Raw genomic sequence first — 18,911 nt, 5'->3', positions numbered from 1 at the left:
AAAAAGCATCCACCTGCCAGTGCAGGGGACACGAGTTCAATTCCTGGTCTGGGAAGATTCCTCATGCCTCAGGTCAACTAAGCTCATGAGCCACAACTACTGAAGCCAGCATGCCCTAGAGCCCATGCTCTGCAACAAGAGAAGCCACTACAAGGAGAAGCCCATGCACTGCAATGAAGAGTAGTCCCCACTCGCCGCAACTAGAGAAAGCTCATGCACAGCAACGAAGACTCAGTGCAACCAAAAAAAAAAAAACCTTAAGGAAAGTCAGAAAGCCCAAGTGAAGTGAAGTGACTCTCCTGCAGTGAAATACAAGATGATATTCTGCCATATCTACCAACTGCCAAAATAACAATATTCTTCTGGACTGGGGGATAAATAATGTTGTATAGCCTGGGAGAGGTGCCACACAGATAAGATAGCAGGGTAGGGGCAGGAAGTTGGGTGCTGATGGTGTTGTGGGGCCAAGGCAGATTCCCCTGCTCGGGCCCCATGTGAAGTGCTGGCGCCCAGGTATAGAGCAGGCTGAGATGCACCCAGCCTGCTGCAGCAAAGCCCTGGTTTCTAGACCCCAAGGACTACGGCTTCATGGAGAGGCACTGCAAGCGTAAAATGAATTTCTCTGAGGTCAAATCAAGGCTCACACTGGGGCACTGTTTAGACACCAACAACCAAATCAAACAAAGATCACACCACCAATCTCCAAAGACCAAAACACAATTGAGAAGTTATTGGTATAATTTAAGAAATGATTTGTGCCACAATCTATATCACTTGGGAGGCTGTTTTATGATAGAACTCTACAATTCACTTAGAGAATAACATTTTTTTTAATGTTTTGACCCATATACTAATTTTGGTGACCAGTTGCTAAAGGTTTTTTACATTTAATATTAACCCTAACCCTAAGTGTCATGAACCTCCGTCCATAGTTCATCAGGCACTCTATCAGATCTAGTCTCTTAAATCTATTTCTCACTTCCACTGTATAATCATGAGGAATTTGACTTAGGTCATACCTGAATGGTCTAGTGGTTTTCACTACTTTCTTCAAGACTAACCTAGATAGCATATTCAAAAGCAGAGACATTACTTTGCCAACAAAGGTCCGTCTAGTTAAGGTTATGGTTTTTCCAGTGGTCATGTATGGATGTGAGAGTTGGACTGTGAAGAAGACTGAGCGCTGAAGAATTGATGCTTTTGAACTGTGGTGTTGGAGAAGACTCTTGAGAGTCCCTTGGACTGCAAGGATATCCAACCAGTCCATTCTAAAGGAGATCGGTCCTGGGATTTCTTTGGAAGGAATGATGCTAAAGCTGAAACACCAGTACTTTGGCCACCTCATGCGAAGAGCTGACTCATTGGAAAAGACTCTGATGCTGGGAGGGATTGGGGGCAGGAGGAGAAGGGGACGACAGAGGATGAGATGGCTGAATGGCATCACCAACTCGATGGATGTGAGTTTGAGTGAACTCCGGGAGTTGGTGATGGACAGGGAAGCCTGGCGTGCTGCAATTCATGGGGTCGCAACGAGTCGGACATGACTGAGCCACTGAATTGAACTGAACTGAACTCAACCCTAAGTGACACAGCTCTTAAGCAGGGGAACCTGGACTCCAGACTCCGGAAGAGGAAACACCTTTGGACTGTATTTCTCAAATGTAGCTGATTTTCTCCCTGCTTCTACCTGCTACTTTCAGGTGACTGGATATTCCCTATGAGATCTTTTAGTTCCTTGCCTGTTCCCATCACCCTGGAATCCACCAAATTGCAAAGTCCTGTCCCCAGCTCTCAGAGAAGTCAACCACAAGGCAAAGAGCTACTGTTGACCACTACTGACTGAAGGTCGGCCCAAAGGGTAGATCGGCATCAAAGAGGCCGGCTGGGAGCTTGGGGTCTGGACCAACAGACCTCGGTGCAGGGACCTGCTCTGCCACCGCCTAGCTTTGTGATACTTGTCAAGTCAGTTAATCCCTCTGAGCCTCAGTTTCTCCCTTTATACAATGATGGTAAGAGGGCCTACCTCAAAAAGTTCCCCTTGGGTAAAATGAGAAAAAACATGTAAAACACACCAAAATGTTCTCAGTGGTTATTTCTGAGTAGTTTGTGTTTGACTACTGTCTTTGAACTTTTTGATACTTTTTAACACATTTTTAAAATATAGCTGTTTTAAGGAGAGAAAGAGGGAAGGAAGCATCATGCAGATGGCACACCTTGTCCATCACAGCCTCTGGATGAAGCTACAGCCAACTTAGGCAATGGCTCGTGTCCACGGACCTTGTCTTCTAAATAGTAAGAGCCATGGGGTCGCAAAGAGTCAGACACGACTGAGCGACTTCACTCACTCACTATTCCTAAGCCCAGCACTACAGAGATGGGTTCATCTCACTGCTCCAACATCATCAAGCAGGTCGTATTAATATTTGCCTTTTACAGAAGAGTTAACCAAGGCCTAGGACAGTCAGAAAATTTGTCCAAGGCCATACAGGCAGGATTTGAACCCAGCCTGGGGTCTTCAGCCTCCGGGTGGCAATCAATTTTGGGGCCAGGGCATGCCCTCTCAACTATCCCTTCACTGCCACCTTCAGGGAGGGAGCAGGGACCCTGCTTTTGGCTGGTTTCCTCTGTAGTGACTTACTGCTGGTGTAAACCAGCCAGAGGCCCCCAGGCCTGAGAGCTGAAGAGGCCACCATTCAGGTGACTGCAGAAGGGTGACTTTACCCTGAAGGTGGAGACAGTGAGGAGCTTGGCTGGGTGTGATCTCCTGAGTTAAGTGTCCTCATGTGACCTGTCTACCCACAAGGGCTCACTGGGTGCTCTGGGTGCTGCTGGTGAATGGTGACGACCCAAGGGAGCAGGATGAGCCCTGGCCTTGGAGTCAGGGTTCCCTGGACCCGGACTCCCCACTTGGCTCTGCCACTCATCAGTCCCCCGGCCTGGGGAAACCTTTCCTTCTCTCGGGATCTGTGAACCAAGAGGACATCTAGACCTCACATTCTCCCAGTGTCTCAGCTTCTCAAATAAAAAGCTCAGTGTGAAAAATGCCATCCAGGAGCATTAAAAATAAATTCTCGTTTTTGGTGGCAAAGGCTTGAGCTTCATCTTGTCGCTCCACAGGTCCCCTAACTCTGGTATTTTTATTCTCCTCAAAATAACCTTTTCAAAAGGCATCTGCAAACTACTGCACTGGCCTATCTGGGGAGGACGCTGTGATGCTCTGCAGGGACTCACCGTTAGCATGCATCACAGCAGATTCCAGCCAGACACCTGGGAAGACTGAATACCACAGGAAGCACAGAGCAAGTGTCTAATTGATGGACACCCGGCATCCCGACACCCCACGTCTCAGACCCTTGGCCTGGGCAGGGTCTGTGACTCACTGGGCAGCTTTTATAACTTTTTGATTATCACTGATGTGAATCAAAAGGAGACCTTCGTGGGTTCACTTGGATACTTTGGCCAAAAACCAAGAAGAAAAAAGATGACTTTTTAAAAACACCTAGCTTGTGTTTTATTATTGTTTTATATGATTCAGGCCTAGATCCATCTGAGCAAGGGCTGCTGAAATTACCAGAAACATGATGGCTTCAAACATTAGGAATTTAATCACTCACAGTTCTGGAGGCCTGAAATCAAGGGGCCGACAGGGCCATGCTCCCTCTGAAAGCTCCAGGGGAGAAGGCTTCCTTGCATCTTCCAGTTCCTCCTGGCTTCTGGCAGCATTGCTTCAATGGGCTTCTGCCCTTTGCCTCTCTCTGTGCATAACTCCCGCTTTCCTTTCTCTTATAAAGACACCAATCACTGGAATCACCCTAAATCCAGGGTGATAACACATCTAGGTCCTTAACTAATTACCACAAAGTCTCAACTTCCAACAAAGGTCACATTCTGAGGTTCTAGGCAGACCTGAATTTGGTGGGTTGGGGATGGGGAACACTCAAACCAACTCAGGACAAGTGTCCTGATGGTTTAGCAAGCATGCCTCATGTAGGCTCAGGACTGGGGCAGGGATGGTACTCATGTTTTCTATCTGATATCTGGATCCAGCCCAAGCCATTAGTCTTACAGATAATGAACTGAGGCCCAGAGAATAAAAGCATCTTGACCAATGTCATGTAACTGGGTAAAGCCTCAGGAGACAAGAATAAAGAAATAAGAGGACGCAGAGGTGGAGTGGCGGTGGGTTGGGTTGGGAGGGGATGAGGAGGTAATCATATCTTTACTTGCGGGAAAACAGAGAATGGCATCTTTGCCTTTGAAACCACTGTCCAAAGAAGGTCTGGATGAGGGATAAAAATGATAACTAGCTTATTAGAGAGATAATTTAGGGGCCTTTGAGGAATTAGTTTCATTCTGAGGATCAACATGGAGAGGACTGTTTGCCTTTTTTTCGGCTGAAGGAATCAGAGCTCCTCTCAATGAGCAGAAGCCTTTCCAGACTGAAACATCGTGCGTACAGATGCCTGCTGGTTGCCATGGTGAATGATGCTGATCTGAAGAAATGAATAATGTGAGCATTGGGGGCGACAGTGCAATTACTCAGACAGTGGTGAGAGAGACATCAAGGAGAGCCCAGAGAGCCCAGAGCAGAGGAGGGGAGAAGGCAGCATCCTTGGGCTCTGATCCACTCTGCCTCTGAGGGGTGCCTGATAACCAGATCACTGCAAGCATCAGGTAAGGGACATACATGGCTCTTCTTCGGAATGGAAATGGCTTTTCTTTTCATACTCTGCTTGGAGGAGATTCAGGCAATGGTAATATGAGTAGCTAAAAATAGGGGGGATTGAGAGACAGAAGAACAAATACAGGGAGACATCTAATCCTAAAAGCTGTGAATGCCACATCTTGACAGAAAGCTTTTTAAAATGTCTGCTGTAGAAAACTCAGCCTGCAAAGACAGCCAGTGCAGATGTGAGAGATTCATGACAAGAAACAGGATTCCCAATCACTCCTGATGGAAGGGTTTACGAGGGCTATTGCCTCTGTAGCACAAGTAATGAATTAAGCTCTTTTCATTGTGGTCGGAAGTATATTTGTAGAGACGTGGCAGGTATTGGGACGGCGTGGACGGGTGTGTTTGAGAAGGAGACCCACGGAGGGAGCACAGGTACTCAGTCTCCTCTGCAAAAGACTCTCTTCCTGGAGGGATCTGCGCACCCCTGCCTCCTCCCTTTAATTCCCCATTTTTCTGGGAAAACATTTCCAGCCAAATGGCAAGGAACTCATTCCTCTTCCTGAGCATTATAGTTTACTGTCATCTTTAGATAAGAAAATCAAGCACTGAAGATCACTCACTGCCGGGCACCTTTCTGCACCTTACTTCCTCTAGGAGCAAGGGCATGAGAATAGGAGGTTGGAGGGAGGCAGGGAGGAGAGAAAGCAGCTCATGAGGAACCAGTCTGGCTTAGTATCCAATTCAGGTTGAAATCTGATCAACTGGTTTTTTTTGTTTTTTGTTTTCTTAACTCTGCTGCTGCAATCAGAAATGAAACCTCTGTCTTTCATAAGAGAGAGTAGGGGCAGAGGACTGGGCTGGGTGATACCTATCTATGAACATACACAGGTTGACTATGGCTGTCTCTAGAATTTTAGCTCAAGGGCAATTCAGCGGAGAAGAGCTGAATTCTCCCAAATACACAGAATTAAAAAGAAACTAAAAAGCTTGAAGATGATGAACTCTTACCAAAGTGAGAGGGAGGCAGTCAGAAGAGGGATCATTTGATGTGTCGGAAAAAGCGGCAACCCAGTCTTAGTACCAGCACTTCATTTTCTGGTAACATTCTACTACTAAACCTGGAAATCCAGAGGTTATGTGGCTTTGGGTCTTGTTAGATAATGGCTTCTCTTAGATTGTTCGTCTGTAAAACGGGAATCTAGTTCAAAGGTTGTGATGAATAAAGCATATTTGTTACAGTATGTTGAGCTTCTAGCATGACCTGTGACATAGCAACTGCTCGCTAACTGTGGCTGGTGATTACCACTGTTAACAGTCACAGAACCAGCAGTATCAAATAGGAGCAGCTCTGCTGGTATTTGGAGCTGATTATCTTGACCTGCGAAACTAATTTCCTGGGTAATTCCGCTTTGAAAAAAGCAAACAAATGGACAAAACACGATCAGAGGCTTTGGGGAGAAATGAGCTGTCCCTGAGTGACTGACGCAAAGCGCCTCTCGCCACGGGCAACAGAACTGCGAGGCTAAAAACACAGTGGCCAGAATGTTCTAGATGAATGAACTCACAGCACTTGGGGCAGCAACAGGAGGTCTACAGGGAAATTTTAGGTGAAACAATCATCTGGCTTGGAGGTCACAGGCCCATGGTGACTAACACGGGGACCCTGAGGCTGTGCTTGCTTCTCCTTCATTCCTTTTTCTTCTCCCTCTTCCTTTTTTTTTAAGGTTTGGGAACCATTTAAGGATTTATTTAAGGATTCTGAGACAGGGCAGCATGGGGCTGGGGGATCTGGGTGCATCTTTCCTAAGCCTGCAAGCCCGGCTTGCATGAGATGGCCCTGATCTGATCTGCGGTTCTGCCATTCCTCAGCTATGCCCAGCTGAGTATTGTCACCTCTTGGCCTCCATCTCTCATCTGTTAAACGGGGGCAATATTAGTCTTCATGTTGAATACTCAATGCACGGTGGCTGTGATTAGCATAAATCAACACTTAAATGAGGACATGTCACTCTTCACTTTGATTCTGGTTTCAGAATCGTGATGAACATCAAGGTTGGGAACGTTTCTTATACAGGAGCCATCATTTCCTGGTCGTCCTCGGAGCCCTGCCTGGAGGACTATTACCATATTATGTATAGGCCCAATTGGAACAGCATCTTCTCTGGCTATCTTCGCTACAGCTTCCACCACGAGGAGAAGGTGCCTCGAACAATCAGCTCCGTGGTGCTGGAACACCTCACCCCTTCCACACTCTACTTCCTGTGCATCAGCTGCAAGAAGATTCTCTTCCCCTACAGGCACTACTGCACCATGTTCCACACCCTGGATAAGACTCCACTGGCCGCTGGAAGCTCCCTGGTGGACCCCCAGATCTCGCTCTGGGTGCTGATGGCCATTCTGCTGGCCTGCTTCACGGCAGTCTTAGCCTTCATCTGCCTCCAGTTCTGGTGCATCCGGTGCCACGAACCTCGATGGTCTTACAGAGCCGGCCACATGGAGGAAGCCAATGGGCTGGTGAGATGGCCAGAGGAGGCCCCGGGGCTAGGTCAGGGGGAGGAAGGCCTGCAGGGGCTCCCCCTGGTGGAGCTGCCACACAAAAACTCTGGAGAAGATGCAGAACCAGAAGCTGAAGCTGCAGCAGTGGAAGCTGGCCAGCATGCCCCCGATGCGGGTGCCTTGCAGAGGGAGGGAGATGGTCAGGCTGTATTGCCTCGTTTTGGGTAGTGAGAGGTGGGGAGGAGGCAGCCCACACCATGTAGCTTAAAGGCCTCCGTGCAATAGGTCTCCTGTAAAAATGCATCTGTAGACTACCCACTCATCTTCCCTCAAATGACTGAGCTCTTGTGAACTACTTGGTTGGATGAGTGCCCTTTGACAAAGCCCTTCAAGTTGGAAAACACATACCCCATGGTGGGCAAGGGGAGGAAGATATCTCTTAGGAGGGTCCATCTAGAGCAGCAGGGCTCAGTTAGAAAATAAAAGCATTATTTTAAAATTAAAACAACCATTAGTATATTATGGGTTAGAAATGGAAACTGACATGACTGAAATAAAACACACTTCAAGGAAATTGTTAATTGAAGATAGGCTCTTCAGTTAAACTTTCAGTCAGCTGAGGCAAATGTCCAGGCTCCTTTGCTGTTACAGCAGTGGGGGGATTATTTTGGAAAGATGTGAGAAACTTTGCTCTAGAGTATTTTGCATACCAAAATACTCTAATTCAGCCAATTGCACACCACCTGTACCCCGTCTTCACTTTTTTTGAACCCACAGACTAACCTTACTATTATTAACAATGCATTTTCTTTATATTGAGTCATTTAAAAAACTTATTTTAAAAGGAAGCCCATGTTATTCCCCAAATGAAAAGCCAGCACACTTCTGCTATAATAAATAGAAGAAAAGAGACCTAATAAGCAGAATGAAAACAAAATCATATTAAATTTGACTTGGATACTATTACTGTCTAAGGACTCTAAGCTTAGGGCCTGCTCTCTTTGATAAAAAGGGAGATTAGCAATTATTGGAGAGCTATTAAAGACATTTTGACACCAACTCAAGACTTGCTCCTTGATATCATCATCAAGGTTTAAAAGAGAATAGAAAAGGGAGTCCCTTTGTGAGCCATTGTTGATTCATGCCATGCCTGTGAACTATCCACAAGGCTGTCTGGAAGGGTGCCTTGAGACAGCAGCCTTGACCAGACTGGCTGCTCTGGAGGAGACACCTGCTCTGTCTCAGCATCAGCCTAAGACTTTCTAAGCCCCACCTTCCCACCTTCAGGCCCGAGTGATGGGCACTCATCTTTGTTCCTTACCTTCCCAAACTAGGGCTCCCATACCTAGAGGAGCGCCTTGTCTAACCAGGTTACACTTATCCAGTTACTTCTTCTAAGTCCATCTGTGCTTATGTTGTGAAAAATGGGGTCAGAGGTGGCCATTTTTCATCCATCACAAAAAAGAACCTAAGCTTTTTAGCTGTTTCTGCACTCTTTCCGTGGTGTTCTCCTACACAAACCTGCAGGCTAAGATTAGCCTGCAGGCTAATCTCCTACATAGGTCAAAGTGTTGGTGAATCTGTGTGAAGGGTGATCCCCTGTGTTCACCCCCCAGGGTGGAAACAGAACTGGAGGAGGGTGGAGATGCGTCTGCTTCAGTCTCTGCTAAATCTCCAGCATGGAGACCCTGCCCAGCATGTTCTAGGGCTTAAGGAATGTCTGTTTAACAACTGGCAAAGGACTGAAGGTCCAGAACAGACACTGCCTGGGAGGCTTCATTAGTGTCAGGATCGGCATTGTGATCCAAGCAGCAAAGAGACAGGACGAGACCTCTCAGAGGTAGTTTTGGCCATCTGGGATTTCCTTCAAAGTTCCACCTTCCCAACTGCTTCCTGGCTGCAAATCCTTCATAGTTATGGAGCACAAAATCCCAGAATTGCAGGACGATATGACAGTGAATCAACCGAGAACAGGAGGAGATGTGATGCCAAGACAAGGAGACCCTCTCACCTGTTTCCCCATTCCCACCCAGAACCCAGCCCTGCCAGGTCTGCGCTCACCCCCAGTCTTGCTAGTTGTGAACAAATAAAGATGAATATATTCATAGTTGTTTCTTCCTGGACCTCACTGCTGCCTCTTTACCTCCACACTTCTTGCCTTTCTGATTCGGGGAATACTTTCCTATTTGCTTTTGCTCACTAGTCCTCTCAGAAGTAGGACACAGGCAAGACCACTCACCTTGGACCCATAGAGGTAATAAGGCTGGACGTTGGCAGGTTTATCTCTCTGCGGTTCTTGGGTGAAAGGAATGGCAGTTCGGACAAAACTAGTAGGAGAAAAGAGATGGGGAAGGAGTTAATTGGGTCCTAATATTATTCTTCACGGATTACAGAGTGGGAGCCCTTTCTGACCAGGGGCAACCACGCTGTTTCTTAGGTGGTTGCCTATACACTTCTTGTGACAAACTCCCATTTAACCCCTGTCTCCTTTTCATAAGGGCATCCCTGGTGGCTCAGATGGTTAAAGAATCTGCCTGCAATGCGGGAGACCTGGGTTCAATCCCTGGGTTGGGAAGACCCCTGGAGGAGGGTATGGCTACCCACTCCAGTATTCTTGCCTAGAGAATCCCCAAGGACAGAGGAGCCTGGTGGGCTACAGTCCACGGGTCGCAAAGAACAGAAGGGAACACAGTAGTCCAGGTTCACAGGCTTGACTCTGGGCTTACAGCTGGTGAGAACAGTGATCAAGAAAGCTGAGAATAGGTTGAGCCTGAGCACAGCCTTTTCCAGGGCCCTTCACCCAGTTTGGTTTCCTCAAGAGTAGGGTGCTGCAAACTCTTTCTATAAAGCCCCAGATAGCAAATATGTTCAGCTTTGCAAGCCAGATGGTCTCTGTTGCAACGACTCAGTTCTGCTGTAGCATGAGAGCGCCCATAAACAACTGTAAACGAATGAGCACGGATGGCAGAATTCCAATAAACTTTGTGAATGTCAAATAATTTCCACTTGTCACCAAATTATAATTCTTCTTTGGATTTTGGTTTCCCTAGCCACTTAAAAATATCAATACCATTTTTAGCTCATGGGTTGAACAAAAACAGTTGACAACTAGAGATGACTTGTGGGCTGGAGTTGGCAGATCTCTGCTCAAGAGGATTGAAAGTCCCAGATCTTTAGAGAACTGGAAGTCCATCTTGCTAAGAACGTGGACTCTTCCCAGGCCCTTTCCTGCATCTGGCACATACTTATTCAAAGCTAGCTATGAGCCAGGCCCTGATGATACTGAGAGAGCTTCCTCTGAAGGAGAGAGTTGGCTGCTTCTGCCCCTGCCCCCAGGTGGTGCTAGTGGTAAAGAAGCCACCTGCCAATTAAGGAGATATAAGAGATGAGGGTTCGATCCCTGGGTCAGGAAGATCCCCTGGAGGAAGGCATGGCAACCCACTCCAGTATCCTTGCCTGGATAAACCCATGGACAGAGGAGCCCGGAGAGCTACAGTCCATAGGGTCACAAAGATGGAAGTGACTTAGCACACATGCACCCCCGCACCCCCAGGCCACTTTGCACTGAGACTCCCTTACCGGTTAGTGGAGCCATTATAGCAGTAGTTGGGGAGGAAGTCGAAGTTGAGCTCCCAGAAGACATGCAGGGTGATTCGGCCGTAGGGGGCGGACACATTGTGGTTGGCCTCCCGAAACATGGCGTCGAAGCTGTCCAGGGTCATGTGTTTACACAGCAGCCGGTGCGTGAGCCGGTTGATCTCCAGCAGCCACTCCAGCTCCTGCCCGAGAGAGAGCCCGAGGCTGCTGAGGACTTGCATACACGCCTTGCACACCAGTACTGCTACCTGCCAGATGCCTTTCATGCAGGCAAGAGCCCCTCAGACAACCTCGTAACTGCTGGTATGGGGACTAGGACTCCTGCAGTACTATGTGGCAACATTCCCTTGAATGAAGGAAGTGCCAGACCATGCCAAGGGAGAATGCATGCCTGTACCCAGAAGGGGACCACAGATCACGTGCAGATCCCTTGTCTGCACTCCCTTGGGGAGAAAAGCACAACTCCTTGCTTTCCAGTTTCTATGCTGGTAAGGAAAACGCCTGTCCCTGAGTGACACAAGTAAAGTAAAAGAAAATTGTGACCGTCCATCTATGACTGAGGGTCTACCTCCATCCTGCAGAAAGCAAGCAAGGGAGCTACCACCTGGTAAGTACTTAACACTAGGTTGGTCCATGTGAGACTACTAGTTTCTTATGTCAAACACCATACAATGTTAGTAATTTCTTACGGTTCAACCTAATACATGCCACGGAGTATTCTAAGCACTTAATATGTGTCAACTCACTTAATGCTCAAAACCCCCTTATAAGGTCAGCATGATGGCTGTTCTTATTTTATACATATATATAGAAAATGGGCTTTAAGAAGTGCATAACTCGGCTTCAAATCCAGGAAGCTGGGCTCTGATGTTCACATTCTTAACTGTTATATACTATAGAAATTTAAAAAACAGCTGCGGGCACAGTGTTTCCTCCTCTCAACTTCTCTTGCATCCCCCAGTCACAACAGGGGTTGGTTAAACATGTTGGCAAAAGTTTGGCTGCAAGCCATGGACCAAGGACTTGCATGAGCTGTATATAGGCCCTGATCATCTGGAATGCCACCTTCAGGCAGAGAATGGGACCAGAGTCCCATAATAATATCCAGACATAGCAGGTCACTGCATTTGCTTGGAAGTAAAAAGAAGGTAAAATCCTTTGGGCTGGGTTTAGTTCTTCACTGAATTGCTATCAAAGAGAATCAAAGCACAAACCTGTGCAGAGAAAGAAAGTACTCCCTCTATAATGCTCTGCTGCTGCTGCTGCTAAGTCGCTTCAGTCGTGTCCAACTCTGTGTGACCCCATAGATGGCAGCCCACCAGGCTCCCCTGTCCCTGGGATTCTCCAGGCAAGAACACTGGAGTGGGTTGCCATTTCCTTCTCCAATGCATGAAAGTGAAAAGTGAAAGTGAAGTCGCTCAGCCGTGTCCGACTCTTCAAGACCCCATGGACTGCAGCCTACCAGGCTCCTCCACCCATGGGATTTTCCAGGCAAGAGTACTGTAGGGGGTTGCCATTGCCTTCTCCCTATAATGCTCTGGAACACTCTTATATTGCAGTGGTTAAGCCATCTTTTGTGATAGGTATGACTGCCTGTTTCATGGAGGGGTAGGCTGAAACTCAGAGGGAGAAATAACTCACTCAATAAAGGTCATAGGAGAATATAGAACAGGGTTTAGGATGTGCTCCCAGGTCTTCTAATCAAATCATGTGTATTTGGCCCTTGGATGCAGCTGCCTGGAATAAATAAGCAATTACTGAGAAAGTCCTTTGAACAGTAAAGATGGCTTTACAACATAAAAGCTAAAAGGACATAGGCAGTGGCTGTTCCCCAGAGTGTGGCCAGGAGCTGGGGCAGTCAGAGGGCCAGCTGTAAGACCTGGGACATGGAGCCCAACTGTTTACAGTCACAGGAGGAAGCCTTGCATCAGGGATTCAGTTTTATTCTCATCAGACACAGGACCCCTCTGATTCTGGTTGCGGTCCACAGTGTGGTGGAACCAGACCACACTTCTAATCTTGGAGCTTCATCTCTCTTAAATTCAGATTCGGTGGCTCTAAATTGGGGGCAAAATACCAGATCAAAGTTTGCAGACTTAACTGGCTGCAGTGAGACAAGCTGGGGCAGGAGGGAGCCTGGGCTGGGCTGTCCATGGCAAAGTGGAGAGCCATTGCCGGATAAAGGTGGAGCAGCTATGTCATGGCATCCAATTGTTTGTTACTGCATTGGAATGGGGTAAGTGATGGCAGAGCCTCTGATCTCTTGGAAAAGGCCAAAGTCTGGATTTCAGTTCTGGAACGGTAGTTGGAAGAATAAGTTTCCAGTGATTGTGCACTGTGAAACATACGAAGGGCAGAAATACAGAATCAGCAGCTGTCTGCTTCCATCTTTCGGGGCCTGGCTAGCCAGATGGCATCTTTGTTCCTAGTCATTTAGGATGGGTAAGTAAGTAAATAAATAAATGCGATGAATGTGGATGAGTTTATTTCTAAGATCACTAAGTATCCGTAGCACATGGGGGTGCCCTGTTACCATGAAGACAGATGCAGATGAGAAACTGGGAAACAGTTTCCATTCTGTGATTTCAATGGCCTCAAAAATGCACATCAGAGACTGAAGAAGAGAGCTCTCAACTGCTGACATGGGGATGCTCGAAATGCAGGCCCACTTCCTCCGCCATGCCACGGGAGTTTTTATTACGCAATACAAATGGTGTTTTGCATGAGCCATTTCTTTCAGCCTTTCAGTCCGAAGAGGGCACTTGCCTGCTGGGGGTGCAGGGCTCAGTGCATCAAGGCACAGAGGTTTAGAAGGCCCCAAGGGCGGTCTATGTGCCTTCAGAGAGGAGGTCAGCTCTGCAGAGTAAAGCCGGTTTACTGGGGGGCAACACAGAGAAGCAGCACTGGGGAAACAGAACACCCGATAGGCTTCTTATGTGAGGAAGAGGAAAGGGCTTTCCATGAGAACCAGAAATCCCGGGTGTCCGCACACTTGGCCTTTCACCTTCTCTGTGGCCTGGGCCAAGAGAAAAGGGATCTCAAACTCAGGCACTAGGTCATCCCATGAAGGAAGTGCACCAGGCCTGTGGCAAGCCCAAGACAGCACAGCTCAGCTGATGGGGGTGTCTAGGCAATTGTTGCCATCTGTGAAGGCAGGTCTGACGTTGCCGGGGTTTCTGCAGTTTTATTCGAATTCTACCAAATGTTAAATGTTGGCTCAAATTTTCAAATATGCTCTGCAGCCTAAACAAAACACAGACTGCAGGCTGCCAGCTCTCAACTCTGGCATCAGATCCCTTCGGGAATCTATTTGCTCAGCTGCAGAGGAGGAGGGTGACTAACTGATGAAATCGCTACAATCCTCCCAGCTGGGCATCAAGGTGGAGGGAAGGGCTGAGGGGAACACATTCCTTTCTTTGTTTCTCAGAAGAGGCAGAAGCTTCTCAGCCAAGGCAGTGGGGGCCTCCTGACGCCCCAGGAGACAGCATCCCTGGCTCTCCTCTTCATGGGCTTCAGGGACTGGGGCTACTCTCTTGGCGGCTGTGGCCCTCACCTGATAAACTCAGGCTTTCACTGCTTGTTTTGATTTTGTTCCCAGCTAAAAGAACATTCAGTGCCTTTCAAGGACTGGGAAGAGGCCGTGGACACCCCGCCACACACTAAAACCAGTTTTGCCATAGGGTATGCTCATTCATTTCTGGAAAACTACAAGATAGAGATAAACAACGAAGAGAAAAGCAAAAATCCCACCTCTTGGACATAATCACTGCTAACATTTGGCGAAAAAACACCCCATGTCTTAAAGTAGATCTCCTAGAAGAACTTGTGCTGTATCACAGTCTCTCAAAGTCCGTGACCCAGGACAGAGCTGCGGCAGCTGGGTCAAGTCCTCTTAGGAAATGCTGCTGAGAATCGACCCTGAGAGTGCCTCATTTGCAGCTCAAAATTTCTTTTCTTTTTTTTTTTTTTAATATTCATTTTATTTATTTGGCTGCACTGGGTCTTAGTTGTGGCAGCTCAAAATTTCTATATTCCTCTCTTTCTTCATAAGCTATTTTCATCAAGTGGAAGGGACTATGCAAAGCTCTTTCCAGGCAGTATCTCATTTCATCCTTGAACACGGCTATGAGGTGGGTTCTAATGTTTCCTCCATGTACTACAGGTTTTTATACAAGATAAGTGACTCACCCAAGATCACCCAGCTAGTAAGTGGCGAGGCCAGAACTGGGACCCCAAGGTCTTTCTGATGCTAGAATCCTAGTTCTTAATCCTTTTTTTAAAAACTGCTTTGTTCATTAAAAAATACCTTTTATTTTGAAATAACTTTAGACTTACAGAAAAGCTGTTACTGTAGACCTCCTGCACATTCCTGATCTAGTTTGTCCAATGTTAACCTCTTACATAATCATAGTATAATTGCCTAAAGTTGGAAACTATCATTGATACAATTCTATGAACTAAATGACAGACCTTATTCAAATTTCACCAGTTTTTCCGTGAAAGTCTTATCCCACATTTCTCTGAGTGGTCATGTCTCCTTGTCTTTTCAAATCTCTAATAGTTTTCAGTTTTCCCTTTGTCTTTTATGTTCTGGGTGCTTTTGAAAAGTATTGTTCATTTTTGAAAGCCATTCGATTTAGATATATAATCACAATTAGATTGAGATTATGTATTTTTCATTATGCATACATATTCAGGGGCTGTGTGCTGTGCTATGCTTAGTCACTCAGTTGTGTCCGACTCTTTATGACCCCATGGACTGTGGCCCGCCAGGCTCTTCTGTCCGTGGGGATTCTCCTGGCAAGAACAGTGGAGTGGGTTCCATGCCAATCCAGGGATTGAACCCAGGTCTCTTGCATTGCAGGCAGATTCTTTACCGTCTGAGCCACCAGGGAAGCCAATTCAGGGGATACATGAATATATTTTCTTACTGGTGATACTAACCTTCATGCTTGGTTAAGAGGATGACTCCCAGGTTTCCCACTGTAAAGTTATTATTCTTCCCTTTGGAATTAGTAAGTATCTTGAAGGAGATAGTTTGAGACTAGGCAATTATCCTGTTTCTTCTCAAAGTTTTTTTTTTTGTGTGACTAATTAAAAAATTCTGGTAAAATACACATAACATAAAATTGACCATTTTAACCATTTTTTATGTACAGTTCTGTGGCGCTAAGTACATTCATGTAGTTTTGCAACCATCACCAACGTCCACCTCCAGAACTTTTCAGTCTTCCTCAACCGAACCTCTGTACCCATTAGATACTAACTCCCTATTTCCTGGCAACTACCATTCCACTTTCTGTCTCTATAAATTTGAATACTATGGACACTTCCGAATAAAGGGAATCAAAATATTCTTCTCAAAGCTCTGCCCACTAATTTCAGTGTCTATTACTGGATCTTGCCTGCGACCATCATTACTCTGGTGTTCTAATGGTGATTTTCTATTTCTCTCATTCCTTCTATGTATCTGCTCTTGAAGCTTTAAAATCTTCCTTTCATCACCTAAAGACTGACCAACCAAGTTTATTCTAACTCTTGAGGAGAATTAGCAGAGAGTAGTTCAAATAGCTGATTGATAAAAGAAGAGTGCACGCCTGTTCCGTACTTGTGCATCAGGAACAACTATACAGTTTCCAAGTCCCAGCACAAAATGAAAAGGTGGGGCTTTCATCAGAAAATGCTTGTAAATTCAAAGATGGTGACAACGCAGCATTAAACCAGTCAACAGCCTCTCTGGCCTCTAACCTACTGCACACCAATGAAGCCGACCCCATTGTGAAATCTTCCCTCCTTTCTCAGGACCATCTAGCTACTTGCTGTATCTGTAGAATCCTAAAGGATGAGAAGCTATGTCCCGGGATAGGCCATCTCTAGAGATTTCAAGACCTCCCTCTACTCCCTCTCTCCAGGCAATCAGGAAGGTAAAATTTTTCTCATTCCTTTTAAGTCTTCCTTTTTGTCCTGCTTATTCAGATGAGAAAGAGACTCATCGCGTCTTTTTAACCAGCTCAGTACCAGGCTACCAACAACTCCCCAACAAGGCTTCTAGTTTGAGGAGTCCCACAGCAGAACTCCCAACGGCCTCCATCTCTTACCACGATTGAGGTCAGGTCCTCACTCTCAAAGCGGCTAATGGCCTGGTCCAAGGATTTATACATGGCAGCAGAGATGCGCTGGGTAATGAGTCTGTTCAAGTCAATGGATCTACCCAACAGCTGCATGGAAGAGACAGAAAGTTACTTAAATTTTACACAGGCACATGACAACTAAATGCAATGCACTGATTTAGTAAATTGTCCTAAAAATATAAAGAACATAACCAAGACAAATAGGGAATCTATGCAGAAAACAGTATTGTTAAATTTCCTGAGTATGATAGTACTATTTGGATGATAAGAGGATATCCTTGTTCTTAGGAGATACAAGCTGAGGTATCAGGGGTAAAGTGTTATGATGTCTGCAACTTCCTCTCAAATGGCTAAGAAAAATTATGTATATTAAAATATATATTTTAATACATTACTTACATATAAATATGTTTTTATAAATTATATATTCTATAAATACATAAAGTACATTTACTGTATGAGAAATAATATATACATGAGAAAAATAAAGTGAAGCAAATATGATTAAACATGAATAATCATGAATCTGACTATAAAGTACACATGTGTATTCACTGTCTTATTGTTTCAACTATCCTGTAGGTTTAAAATATAAAAAGCTGAAGAAAAATATGGTGCATTCAGACTGCAGGAAGAGGCTTGTGATAAGCTCTGGCAGCCCATGCAATGCTGACATCCTGAATCTCACCCTGAGGTTCTTCCTGCATCCATCCTATCATGCAGTTCAGAGTCACCAGGGTGCCCCCGCCTGCCCAACCCAAGCAAGGGCCTACGGTGTACCTTTATGAGGATAAATTTAAAAGCACGAGGAGAAGGGCTGATTACAGGATGGAAAATATGGCTCAGGCTAATTTCCACTGGGGTTCATGTGGGCATGACTACAGATGCTATGTAGACAGCAATAAACATTTATTGAGTACCTGCTGCGTGCACTGCACTTTGCTATGTGCCTAAGGATTCGTCTCAACTATTTTATTTTTTCTGCTTCCCTTTTGGGAGAGATTTTCTACTAATTGACTAAGGCTCCTTATAGCCATCTTCTGCACGCACAAAGCCCTCAGGATTAACATCCTGTGGCTAATTCTAGCTGCACTGGTAATGGAATCTTCTGAGAGGCTGAAGGAGAAGCTCTCATGGAGCCTTCAATGTTGACAGATGGGTAAATGCTTTTTCCTCTTACGATTCTTCGAGCATGGATTTTTCAAAGCAGTGGGACTTCCCAGGTTTTTCAGGGTAATTCCTCTCTATCCAGGGCATTTCCTCAGCCTCAGCCCTGCTCCCATTTACCCAGGTCTTCTCCAGGAATATGTGAACCACAGGATAAGCACACAGAAATCACAGCGTGATGTTCATTTCACTGCCTGTGACTGACAGGGCTTAGTAGTAGGATTTAAGATCTGCTAAAGCATCTCTTATTTTGTCTGCCTGGCTCCCATGAACATTGTTAAGCAGGGATATGTTTCTGAGCTCCTGGCAGCATTTCGTCTATATCATGGGTCAAATTGTAACAGAGACTAACCCTATACCATAATGGGAAAGTCAGGGACAGACTTTCCCATTTCTGAACATCAGTCCCGACTGAAGGAGGTGGGCTGAAGTTCATGTTGTTGTTCAGTCGCTAAGCTGTGTTCGACTCTTCATGACCCCCATGGACTATAGCATGTCAGGCTTCTCTGTCCTCCACAGTCTCCTGGGGTTTGCTCAAATTCATGTCCATTGAGTTGTGATGCCATCTAACTATCTCATCCTCTGCCAACCCCTTCTCCTTCTGCCTTAAATCTTTCCCAGCCCATCAGGGTCTTTTCCAGCAAGTCAGCTCTTCATATCAGATGGCCAAAGTTTTGGAGCTTCAGTTTCAGCATCTGTCCTTCCAGGGAATATTCAGAGTTGATATGCAGCTCAAATGGGCATTCAAAGGCTCTGGTGGCCCCTATTCAACTGAGGTGAGCAGCAGATGGGCTGAGAAGCCTAGAACTTGACCCAAAGGAAGCCCAATGCCTCTTGGTAAGATT

At 46.1% G+C, this 18,911-nt stretch overlaps 2 protein-coding genes across 5 annotated transcripts in view; one reads left to right on the top strand and one right to left on the bottom strand.

Moving 5' to 3' along the window:
* Positions 1–18,911, bottom strand: part of CYFIP2 (cytoplasmic FMR1 interacting protein 2) — a 134,323-nt gene that overhangs the window by 48,439 nt on the left and 66,973 nt on the right. For all 4 annotated transcript variants that reach the window (XM_059888174.1, XM_059888173.1, XM_024994229.2 and 1 more), the window contains 3 exons: positions 16,867–16,986; positions 10,751–10,950; positions 9,411–9,498 (listed from right to left, as the gene is read on the bottom strand). In XM_059888174.1, the coding sequence (XP_059744157.1) occupies positions 9,411–9,498; positions 10,751–10,950; positions 16,867–16,986 (408 nt within the window). The remainder of the gene's footprint in view (positions 1–9,410; positions 9,499–10,750; positions 10,951–16,866; positions 16,987–18,911) is intronic.
* On the top strand, positions 4,528–9,278 carry FNDC9 (fibronectin type III domain containing 9). The gene is made up of 2 exons (XM_005209677.5): positions 4,528–4,674; positions 6,709–9,278. Exon 2 carries the CDS (start codon positions 6,716–6,718, stop codon positions 7,397–7,399), a length of 684 nt encoding a protein of 227 aa, XP_005209734.1. The 5' UTR covers positions 4,528–4,674; positions 6,709–6,715; the 3' UTR covers positions 7,400–9,278.

This window comes from Bos taurus, chromosome 7, assembly GCF_002263795.3.
Source record: "Bos taurus isolate L1 Dominette 01449 registration number 42190680 breed Hereford chromosome 7, ARS-UCD2.0, whole genome shotgun sequence".
Taxonomy (NCBI): Eukaryota; Metazoa; Chordata; class Mammalia; order Artiodactyla; family Bovidae; genus Bos; species Bos taurus.
This window is presented reverse-complemented; position numbering and strand designations above follow the sequence as displayed.

Bases quoted from the DNA above. Each gene is read 5' to 3' on its own strand.
- FNDC9 (XM_005209677.5), top strand. From the start codon at position 6,716: ATGAACATCAAGGTTGGGAACGTTTCTTATACAGGAGCCATCATTTCC.